General features: G+C 44.4%; 1 protein-coding gene across 1 annotated transcript; it reads right to left on the bottom strand.

Moving 5' to 3' along the window:
• Window positions 1-298: 298 nt before the first annotated feature.
• Window positions 299-2,945, bottom strand: CLDN34 (claudin 34). Its single transcript, XM_069205153.1, has 2 exons — window positions 2,494-2,945; window positions 299-2,047 (listed from the first exon to the last, which is right to left on the bottom strand). Exon 2 carries the CDS (start codon window positions 1,981-1,983, stop codon window positions 1,183-1,185), a length of 801 nt encoding a protein of 266 aa, XP_069061254.1. The 5' UTR covers window positions 1,984-2,047; window positions 2,494-2,945; the 3' UTR covers window positions 299-1,182.
• Between the last annotated feature and the right edge of the window lie 9,140 nt (window positions 2,946-12,085).

The following is a 12,085-nucleotide window of genomic DNA, read 5'->3' as shown; positions in this document are numbered from 1 at the left end:
CAGTGGCCTCTATTACCACAGGCATTAACCAAAGATGGTAACGCCCTGTTGTGATGTTAGGACTGTATTTGGATTAAAAGCCTCAAGTGAAGCGATTAAAAGATTAATTTGCTACTAAATTATGTTTTCCACCCAAGAACGCCCCCCCCCCCTTCCTATGACTAAAGTGCCCGGCAGTGCCTGTTGCGTTCTTTTCAGTCACCTCAAACCGGCTCGCGCAGGAGCTTTCAAGGAAAAGTAAATCTTAGACACACGCAAAAATCAACATTGTTGATATGCTTATAAAAGTCCGAAAATGTTGTAACCACGTCACCATCATGTTTATTAATTTACAATGTTTGCCTGTTCTAAGTCCATTTTAGTTGTAGGTAGGGATGTGTGTCTACTTGAAGAGAAAAGAGCAATTAAAAGCTACCCAGAAAAATTATCAAAGATTATTTCACTGAAAAGTTTATGAAATACAAAGCGTCCTTTCAGTACAAAACAGTAGATCTGTACGTTTGATAAGTACACTTAGGAGCTCGTTCCAGCTATTTGAGAAAACATTCCTTTCGGATGTATGGAAAAGTGCTGTGTGCTGTACACGAACCGTCAACAATTGTTTGGTAAACGTTATCCCACATTTGGGAGTCAAAGCGACTTGCAAGTCCCACAAAATTATCGTAACACATTCAAAATTGGTCGTCATTTCAAACCGGGTAAAAAGCGGACACTTCCGCACATGGCTAGGTACCAGTGATCCGAGCTGCAGGATCTAACCATTTTGAGGCGCCGATAAGGCCAGTTTCATAGTTTCCCTATCTACAGAGCACCTACGACATTTTATAAACTCATAAGTGAAGGTAAAGTTACAATAGCAATATTGTTTGAAACTCGTTTCACGAGAAAACATTGTATACAGTTCTTTCAACTTGCATTTTTCCTGGAGCAAGTTTGCTCGCTCAGGGTTTGCTGCAAATCGCTTGCCTGGGAAGTACACACTCAAGGCTTCCTGGGCGGATTAAAAACAAGCATTTTAGTGTTTTTCCTTTCCACCACAATTTTTTCCAAAGTCAAGTCTTGGCATACACACAAATGTAAACAAACAACACCACGGTCTCTACCTGCACAATTATTTTTGGCACTGAGTGTTTGTTAGTTAATGACCTGAGTGCAAACTTGTTCAACCAGGAACTGTCTTTTCTAGAAGTAATCATCTTCTTCAAAGGCAGTGTTGATTCTGCCATTGCTTTGAGGGATCTGATCTCCAGTGGTCTGCACAGAATGAAAGCTTCGGGTGCGGCTAGTCCCCCTCGTGCTTATACTCCACCCATCAGATGAAGCGACATCATCTTGAGAGACGGGGTGTACCTTTTGGTCTACTTGGTTGGGAAGCTTGTAGCTAAGCAGGAAAGAACCGCTCAAGATCATTAGGATAGCTGCTACAATCCCAATGGGAATGGCCGCTCCAACCTCCTGCGAATCAGGACTAGAGGGCATGTAGAATGTTGCGGGAAAGGAGATGCTAGTGTTCTGCACCACAGAGTGGAAGTTCCATGCCACAGGGATCAAGATGCACAGTCCAGCTCCCAGGTTCAAGACCCCACCAGCTGTAAACCAGTGGACGATCAATGTCTCATGAGGAGTTCCTTGATACACATTTTTCAGGGCGTAGACAGTGGAGATCTTGGCTAGCAGTCCCAAAATTACAGCCACCAACATAAGTCCCTGGGCCACATAGATCTCCGTAGGGACAAAGTACTGCTGGGTGCTGAATTCTTGACAGTACATGGTCTTCAGATCCGAAGATACTTTGACTTTGCTGAAGAAGCAAGTTCGCCATATGCCGATCCAGGCCGTACCAGAGGTGATGACTGTGGTGTTAGTGACATGCCACACTCGCCACTGCACAAGTCCTGTCACAATGGAGGAGAGGATCCAGCCCACAACAGAGAAAGCAAACCCAGCCAGCTGGAGGTTGGCCGTATGAGCGAGGTAGGGCATTGCCTGGGCTACAAGTCCCTGAGGCCTGTCAGGATGATCTTGCCAGCTCAGCCATACAGGTTCTCTGAAAAACATGAAATGGCATTTGTGAATGTTTGCTCCAAATGCTCCTCGCTGTAAACAAAAGCTCTGACGTATGGCATTTATGGAAATGAGGCATGCTATTCAATTCTCCTAACACACAAACAAGCTGCCTGACTGCATATTTCTAATTCTTCCCTTCCACATTCCTGAGCAAATGAACTTTGAGGTTTAGCGTTTTCTACACATGCAACAACCATCATTTACAATTTAGCCCAACTGCGCATGTTAATGTAATAATGTATAACCCCAGAAAAGACTTTGGTGGAGGGTCACTTTATCACACCTGGAATATGGAGCTACAAAAATATTGTATCCACTTTATCGTTTACGATTCTATTGTCTAGGTAACGAGGATGCAACATAATTGTTAGTTGATGTACAAAACATACGCACAGGTGGTCTTTAAAATGAGTGTACTATACTTACGATTGAGTATGGAGATGTATGTGGACCACTGCCCTCAAAGTCCGCAACAATTGGTAAAGTATTCAGCTCCCGCCAAAATACACGAATTTGAACCAAGTGGCCAGTGACTTTCAGTCATTTCACAAATAATCAGTGTGTAAATAAAAAATTAAAAAATAAAACTCTCCAGAAATCCTGGGTGGGACAGAAGTATATCCCCGACACCCAAAATCATGATCCAGAAGGATTCACTCCTCAAAACCATACAGATCTTAAGTATTCAAACCGTCGACAGATTTGAGACCTGTTGAGACAGCCTCGAACGTCTTGCGACTGTGGCACAGAATCTCTATCTGTGCTCCAGGGATGACAAAACCAAAAGGTACTTCTGTATCCATGCGCACAGAAACGCACCTGCAGCGCCATTTTAGCGCTCCAGGAGCAGAGGCCAGCAGCAGAAACAAAACCCGTCTCCTGCGCCACCCTTGGCAACAGCCCTTTGCGGTTGCTTTTAACTGCTGTCAAGGGTCGACTGACAGGCTAATGCTGCGGTGTTTTAAAGTTGAGCTATGTACACTTGTCAAATGAACAATGGCGAGGGAGTGTTTCAGAAGACAAGAGCTCGTGCTCTGTTTTGGTTACCTCACGTCAGGAACATTTAAAAACGTTTTAAGTATATCTACGCAGTTTCTCAGAAAACATGGTGTATATTATGTAAACAAAAAAGTTCTCGTGACATTTTATAGATGATGAAGGCCCATATTTATACTTTTTGACGCTAAACTGCGCTAACGCAGTTTAGCGTCAAAAAATTTAGCGCCGTCTAACGCCATTCTGAAGCGCCATGCGGGCGCCGTATTTATGGAATGGCGTTAGCCGGCGCTAGCAGACCGGCGCTGCCTGGTGTGCGTGGAAAAAAACCACGTAGACCAGGCAGCGCCGGCGTAGGGGGAAAATGGCGTTAGGGCGTCTTAAAATGGGGCAAGTCAGGTTGAGGCAAAAAAAGCGCCTCAAACCGATTTGCGCCATTATTTTCGACGCCCAGACGCCATTTAAATGACTCCTGTCTTAGTAAAGACAGGAGTCATGCCCCCTTGCCCAATGGCCATGCCCAGGGGACTTCTGTCCCCTGGGCATGGTCATTGGGCATAGTGGCATGTAGGGGGGCACAAATAAGGCCCCCCTATGCCACCCAAAAAAAATTAAAAAATATAAAAAATTATACTTACCTGAACTTACCTGAATGTCCCTGGGGTGGGTCCCTCCATCCTTGGGTGTCCTCCTGGGGTGGGCAGGGGTGGCAGGGGGGTCCCTGGGGGCAGGGGAGGGCACCTGTGGGCTCATTTTGAGCCCACAGGCCCCTTAACGCCTACCCTGACCCAGGCGTTAAATAGTGGCGCAAATGCGGGGTTTTTTGACCCGCCACCTCCCGGGCGTGATTTTTGCCCGGGAGTATAAATACGACGCATTTGCGTCGCCGTCATTTTTTTAGACGGGAACGCCTTCCTTGCATCTCATTAACGCAAGGAAGGCGTTCACACAAAAAAATGACGCTATTTGCCCATACTTTGGCGCTAGACGCGTCTAACGCCAAAGTATAAATATGGCGTTAGTTTTGCGCCGAATTTGCGTAGAAAAAAACGACGCTAATTCGGCGCAAACGGAGTATAAATACGGGCCGAAGTGTCTGAAAAGTGTCGGCTATATCAGATTTGTTTAACCAAATTGTGTGTCCTCAATGTCTAATTGAAATAATTTTATTAGATGCTTTAGGTAAAAAATAGGTACATTAAATAGTATCGCAGGTATGAATGTGCTCTTAGTGTACAAAACAAATTGTGCCGCAGGAAAAGCATGCACTCTAAGTAGTTTATTCCTCAGATGCTCCCTTTGTGCAATATCACTATATAAAAAAAATCAGACCACCATGCACAGGATGAGAAACAAAATCACAACAACACTACAAAATAAAATGATGGATGAAGTGTTGAAACTTTTCACTCACTCACACCCAATCAGAGATCTGGGTTTAATCCATTGTTATTTTGCTTGCCACGTCACCCAAGTCTGGACAGGTGGATTCAAGCTAGCCTGGCTGATGTGGGGTGATACCCCGAAACCGGTCCCAGTATGCTTGTTTCTGGTCCAGGGATGACATGGCTTGGCAGTTTGGGCTGGATTGTTCCCAGGGGATGCAGGGTCAAGACTGATTTACATATGGCAGGGTCCAAACTAAGGTGACGTGGTGAGCAAAATAATGATGGAGTAAACCCAGATAGGTGAGTGTTTGACAAGTTTTATCACTCCATCCTTTAACATTCTATCCATTTTATTTTGGTTCTGCTAAACAAAATCAGAACACATATACAAAATCATAACAAATAAACGTTGGCAAAACCAACAGTTCGGGCAGTCTTTTGGCTTTGCTAATGCTTGTTTTGTGTTTTTTGTAAAACATTACTATATGGGAGCTGCCACAGTCTTTTCAATATAAGAAAAAATGGTTAATAGCAAAAATATTTTTCCATTCCCACAAAACACACAGTGCCATAACAGTACATAGGCACTGAAGCAAACTACTTTATGGGCGGTTGTACACTTGGTGAAAGAACAGAATGCCGTTACTCACAGTAAAGTTAACCAATGGCTGAGCTAGGCTGACTCATTACTTCATGGTCTGTGATGTAAAGGGCGAAAATATAATGTGACTGACAGAACGACAGACCCATGGATGAAGAGGGCTGGCTAAAAGCCCATATGAGGGAGTATATTATGTATATCATTTTATTAAAATCAAAAGGTGTTGGCTAACGCCAGACCTAAGAATCGAAAAGCTGTAGCCACCATCAAAGCGTATTTCACAGTGGGGTGGAAAGTGTTTCTGATATCTTTGGTGAAGTAACATTTTGACGCCACTCTCCTTGCAAACCTTCCATATCTAATGCATCTGTGAGCATTATGCCTTTCAATGATGGTGACACAATAAGCAGTCAGTTGCCTAGTACTGCCCTTTTGTAGAACCTGCCCTACTTTTAAGCATCATGAAGCTCAACAGTTTCTCTCTCTCTTTTTTCCTTAGATGAGTGGCAAGTTCCCGGTCTTCTAGGTCGACCCCTGTTGCTTCGTCAGGAAAGACTTAAGTTGCCGATGGGGTGTTACTAAATCCACCTTCTCGTTCATACCCTTTGTAACAACGTACACCTTCCAGTTCACTGTATTGAACTAGCAAGTGGGGTGGAGGTCATGATGCACCTGGGGCATCCGGCATTATGGTCTGCTTAGTATGCCTGTAGTGCACTAAAGTATTGTAGAAAGTTACACACATGCTTGCATGGCCCCTTTTGCTGGCACAATCACCAGTGTTTCCTCATTTGCATGGAGGCTTGGTCCCATTCAACTTCAAGTACGCGTTTGCATTCTCACCATATTACAGGCGTCGGGGTCACTGGCAAAGAAGCCACCAGAAGGCACAATCACAGAAGGTGGTGCACAGTCAGTGCGCCACAGAGTGTGCCACATTATACCAAGGACCCCTGCTTCTTAGGCATCAGATGATGCAGTCACAAATTGCACTCTTCAGTCGGGGATCTCTGCCCCCTGCTCAATGCTCAAAATGAGGTTAAGTTCTAGTGCTCCAGATAGCAGCCCCATCTCGCACTGATGTTCTTTTGAACGGCAAGCCAGAATTTGCATCTGTGCTGCGGTCAGCATATTTGTTTAAGTAATATTCCCATTATTCCTGTAAAAGTCCCAGTTTGCACCGTGTGCACATAGTGAATTGGGTGCCGCAACATCAATCAGAGCTGTGCACCCTACATGTAATGCGGCACCCTGGTTCTCAAGGGACTAAAGACTAACCTAAGGCCTAGTACACTTGCCACCTTTGACTGCAGATTGGCTCATGGGAAGCATGACTGGAACGTTTATTGGTTTTCCTAATATCAAAATGTTCTGGGGCTGTGTTAACCTTTCCAGGCAGATGGTCCACTTTCCAGGCAGATGGCCTACACCTGGGCTGCCTGTACCGAAGATGTCCTGCCTCCCGCTTTACCCTTCTTAACCTCTTAGCTGCTGGGCCTCCCCGCCTCCCCCAGTGCTGAGCCCTTTTTTGGCTATTTGGGTAGTTTGCGCTTAGGCCTTCATAACTTTTTGTCCACATAAGCTATCCATGCCAAATTTGCGTCCTTTTTTCCAACATCCTAGGGATTCTAATGGTACACAGAGTTTGTGGTTTCCCCTGGAGGAGACCAAGAAATTAGCCAAAATACAGTGAAAATGTCGTTTTTTTAAAAAAAATGGGAAAAAAGGGCTGCCGAAGAAAGCTTGTGTTTTTTTCCCTGAAAATGGCATCAACAAAGGGTTTCTGGTGCTAAAATCACCATCTCCCCACCTTTCTGGAACGGGCAGACTTGAATCAGAAAACCACATTTTTCAACACAATATTGGCATTTTACTGGGACATACCCCATTTTTACTATTTTTGGTGCTTTCAGCCTCCTTCCAGTTAGTGACAGGAATGGGTATGAAACCAATGCTGGATCCCGGACAGCTAAACATTTCTGAAAAGTAGACACAATTCTGAATTTAGCAAGGGGTCATTTGTGTAGATCCTACAAGGTTTTCCTACAGAAAATAATAGCTGAAATAAAAAAAATATTGAAAGTGAGCTGAAAAAAACAGCAATTTCTCTCCATGTTTTACTCTGTAACTTTTTTCTGCAATGTCAGATTTTTCAAAGCAATATACCGTTATGTGTGCTGGACTCTTCCGGTTGTGAGGATATATAGGGCTTGTAGGTTCATCAAGATCCCTAGGTACCCAGAGCCAATAAATGAGGTGCACCTTGCAATGGGTTTTCATTCTATACCGGGTATACAACAATTCATTTGCTGAAATGTGAAGAGTGAAAAATAGATATCAAGAAAACCTTTGTATTTCCAAAATGGGCATAAGATAAGGTGTTGAGAAGCAGTGGTTATTTGCACATCTCTGAATTCCGGGGTGCCCGTACTAGCATGTGAATTACAGGCCATTTCTCAAATAGATGTCTTTTTTACACACTGTCTTATATTTGGAAGGAAAAAATGTAGAGAAAGACAAGGGGCAATAACACCTGTTTTGCTATTCTGTGTTCCCCCAAGTCTCCCGATAAAAATGGTACCTCACTTGCGTGGGTAGGCCTAATGCTCGCGACAGGAAACACAACATGGACACATCACATTTTTACATTGAAATCTGACATGTTTTTTGAAAAGTGCCTAGCTGTAGATTTTTGGCCTCTAGCTCAGCCGGCACCTAGGGAAACCTAGCAAATCTTGGCATTTTTGAAAACTAGACATATAGGGGAATCCAAGATGGGGTGACTTGTGGGGCTCTGACCAGGTTCTGTTACCCAGAATCCTTTGCAGACCTCAAAATTTGGCTAAAAAAACACATTTTCCTCACATTTCGGTGACAGAAAGTTCTGGAATCTGAGAGGAGCCACAAATTTCCTTCCACCCAGCGTTCCCCCAAGTCTCCTGATAAAATTGATACCTCACTTGTGTGGGTAGGCCTAGAGCCCGCGAAAGGAAATGCCCCAAAACACAACGTGGACACATCCCATTTTTTGACAGAAAACAGAGGTGTTTTTTGCAAAGTGCCTACCTGTAGATTTTGGCCTCTAGCTCAGCCGGCACCTAGGGAAACCTACCAAACCGGTGCATTTTTAAAAACTAGAGACCTAGGGGAATCCAAGATGGGGTGACTTGTGGGGCTCTGACCAGGTTCTGTTAACCAGAATCCTTTGCAAACCTCAAAATGTGGCTAAAAAAACACTTTTTCCTCACATTTCGGTGACAGAAAGTTCTGGAATCTGAGAGGAGCCACAAATTTCCTTCCACCCAGTGTTGCCCCAAGTCTCCCGATAAAAATGGTACCTCACTTGTGTGGGTGGGCCTGGTGCCCGAGACAGGAATAGATCACACAACGGTCAATGTTGGTCCTTACATGAGGCAGCTGTTAATCCTGGGGTGATCCATTCCTGACGCAGGCACTAGGTATAGGCACTCAAGTGGGGTAGTGTTTTTATCAGGACAGGTGAGGAATCACTGGGTGGTAGGAATTTTGTGGATCCCAGCATATTCCTGTAGTTTGTGTGACAGAAATGTGAGAAAAATTGAGTTTTTATTCAACATTTCAGCTTTGTAGGGTATCCTGGGTAAGAAAACTTTGGGGAATCCACACAAGTCACACCTCTGTGGACTCCCCCGAATGTCTAGTTTCCAGAAATCTTTGGGTTTAGTATGTTTCTCTATATGGCCGCCGAACCCGGGACCAAAAACACAGGTGCCTGCCTTACAAAACCAGTTTGTTTTGTGATATTTAATTTTGATGTCTCCACAATACGATTTGGGCGGTTGAATTTGGGGCTGAACTAAATTGGGGAGCTCCCAAGAGAGCACTCTCTCTCTGCTTGCTGCCACATTCACCTGCTCTCTGGTTTTGGGCTAACCCACTATTACCCCGTTGCACAGACTGTGCTTGCAAAGGGACAGCAGGACTGTCCTCATCACCTCCCTCATAATTTACTAGAAGAGGAGTTATCAAATGGGACTCCTCCAACTGAAAAATCACTCCCAGAGTCTGCCCCATTGTCCTGTCCCTCAGATGCTGTCTCAGTATCTGATGTCTCAGCTTCTGATCCTATGTCAGAGCTGTCCTCTATAACCCGAGTGACAGCAGCAGTCATCCATCAAGATGCCATCTCTGCTATTGGCTAAACTGTTGCTCTAAAACACTAGCCTATGTAGACAGTCACAAAATTGATGGTGTGTGTGAGATACGTGCAACAGTAGAGGCCACCTTACCTGCGCTTCTTCCCTCAATCAGCACGTTCTTTCAAGACACTCAAAAAACACCTTGTCACATACCACTCGTCACAGTCTTTAGCACCCCCTGCGCCCAGTCCAACAATCATTATTGGTGCTCCCACTCCCTCCTCCTCGGATTCCCTCATTACCACCCAGCAAAAGTGCCCTTCATCTCTCCATAGCCGCCCTCCACCCCGCACATACATTTAATTTGTACGATAGCGCAGGTAATGGCTGACTTTACTAATGTACTCAGCTGTTTACATAAAATACAAATTTGCTCTTTGCAGTAGGCATAGAAACCTTCTGCGCTTCTTTATGGCACTAAAACTGCCACTAGACAAAAGTCTGATCCTTTTGTAGCAGAAACATATTCACAATACTTACTTGACTTTTTTATTGCTGCCTAAAAGCTACAGTTGAAATGCGTCAGTTGAAGTATGTGCATTGCTTTGAAGACGCAAGCTGCAACTGCAAGACAACTGGTGGCAAATATATATATATATATATATATATATAGATCATTTTTATATGTGGGTCTGGTTTTCCTGGGGGCCGGTCGCAGCCCCCAGGGAAACTACACATGTATTGACAAAAGTGATATATACATACATATATATATATAAATATAGATCTATCTCTATATATATATCTATATATATAGATATATCTATAGATATATCCATGCAGATAGATATATCTACATAGATATATCTATATATATATTTATATATATATATATATTTTTTTTGTAGTTGTATGGTTTCCTTGGGGGCCAAAATTGCCCCCAGGGAAACCCTACAACAACTAAAAAAAAATATTGCCCCTACAGGGGGTCGCCCTCCCCACGGGCGACCCCCTGTCCATTTCTTTTTATTCTTTTCTTTTTTATGTTTTTGTAATTTTTCTTTAAATAAAATTTAGCCCCGGGGGGGGGGGGGCGATTGCGAGCGATCGCGCCCCCCCCCCCCCCCCCAGGTGATACCTACCTTTTTTATTTTCAAAAATATGCCCCCGGGGGTGTGTGGCCCGTTTTCCGAGGGGGCCGACCCCCCCAAGTGAAATCCCTGGTGTCTAGTGGTGTTTCCTGGCCCCTGACCACAGCTGTGCTGGGGGCTGGGGCCAGGAAACACTTTCAGGAAGGCCGTTTGGGGCTGTTTTTTGGGGCTGTTTTCCCCATTGGAGCAGGAAGCGGCCGCAAGGCCGCTTCCTGCTCCGATGGGGAAATCCACAAAGTGACGTCAGCGTGCCTCGCTGACGTCACAAAGGGGCGGGTGAGGGCGGGGGGAGACATGGAAAGGATTTATTAACCCCCTCCCTGGTGTCCGCACCAGGGAGGTAGTGTGGGTGTCGGCCAGTGGCCGACGCCCGCACCCTAAGGGTTAATCTATGGACTGCTACCTAGAGATCATACACTGGCCACAATGGTCTAGCCATAATATATGGCTTTACTTTAGACAAAAGAATATCTTTTTCTACTACCGGTAGCAATTTATTATTAGGTTAATTTGGGTAAATCAACGGACAATAACTCAGGCGCAGAAACATCCAAGCTGATGTGTTCTTCACTCACTGATAGTGGGACATCTTGCATGGTCACCATTTAGTTTTGTCTTAAAATGACAAACTCCACAATATTGTGAACCCTGTGTAAGAAGCTCAGGTATAGGAGGTTTTCCTCAGTGTTCTTATGTCAAAGAAACCAGACCTGTTAGGCCTGATTTTGACATTGTAGTTGTAATACAGACGAATTGCTAATAGTAATTTGTCCAGGAAGTAGAAACTCTACTAGCAACACTCCAGTCTTTATTTTCAGACATTTATTCCCCTCTATAGGAGACTCCAACCATTTTTGTAGTAAAAGCAATTTATGTTGATGAAAATCATCAACATGCAATGAATACTATCAGAATTTTAATACTGACCACATCAGACAAGTTCACATTTGTTTTAAATATAAACTTTTCAGATTTTTAAGGTTGGGCTACACACAGGAGGGCTACTTATTGGTAGCTCACAAGCTACAGGTTGGAGACCCCTTAGAAGGTACTGACCAAAGCTGGCATATCTATCTTTCTAATTAGGTCAATATAATGTGTGCGTTGCTATGGGAAGAGATACAGGGTAAGTAGGGTGTGATAAAGTAGCTCCCCGAGGCACTTCTGTTCAACGTTCTCCTTGATTCTGTAGGTGCCTTTCACGCTGCTGCCTGTCTCATCACCACTCAGAATAATCTTCATTGATGTACCCCACACTGAGCGATCTCTGCTAGGGGTGGGTGGTCTTTTCTTTTTTGCTCCACAGTAAGCACATGAAAAACATTGGCCAATTTCATCCTGTTCAGCACTGCTTGAGGGCAGGCAATGTAATTACCTTAATGGTAATCACACTGAGTTGATTGCAGTGTCCACCCCTTAATGGTACTTGAAAGAGAGTTCCCAGCAGGGGAACCTGTGTGTGATGCCTGCCTGTTAGAGCGCCACGAGGACCCTGCAGGCACGTCCTGCATGCAGGGTTCCCTCTTGGGGAAGTTGAAATTACCATAAAGGTACCTGCATTGCCTCATCCCGAATAGTGCTCGAAGAAGTAACTCTGTTAAGCTTTTGGTTATCTTTTTTTACCCACGAAGTAACCCCAGTTCCGTTTGGCAGGTGAAAACAAATAGGCGAATTTCTCTTGTTGGGAAATTCGCCCCTTAATTTCTCCCAACCTTATCTCTCTTCATTGGCTACCTAATCCAGCGTGCGCAGGTCTCTATTCTG

This window comes from Pleurodeles waltl, chromosome 8 (genome assembly GCF_031143425.1).
Source record: "Pleurodeles waltl isolate 20211129_DDA chromosome 8, aPleWal1.hap1.20221129, whole genome shotgun sequence".
NCBI classification, from domain to species: domain Eukaryota; kingdom Metazoa; phylum Chordata; class Amphibia; order Caudata; family Salamandridae; genus Pleurodeles; species Pleurodeles waltl.
The sequence above is the reverse complement of the archived record's forward strand: the minus strand, read 5'-3'. Positions and strand labels throughout refer to the sequence as shown.

Excerpts from the sequence above, each read along its gene's own strand:
- CLDN34 (XM_069205153.1), bottom strand. The coding sequence starts at position 1,983 with ATGCCCTACCTCGCTCATACGGCCAACCTCCAGCTGGCTGGGTTTGCT.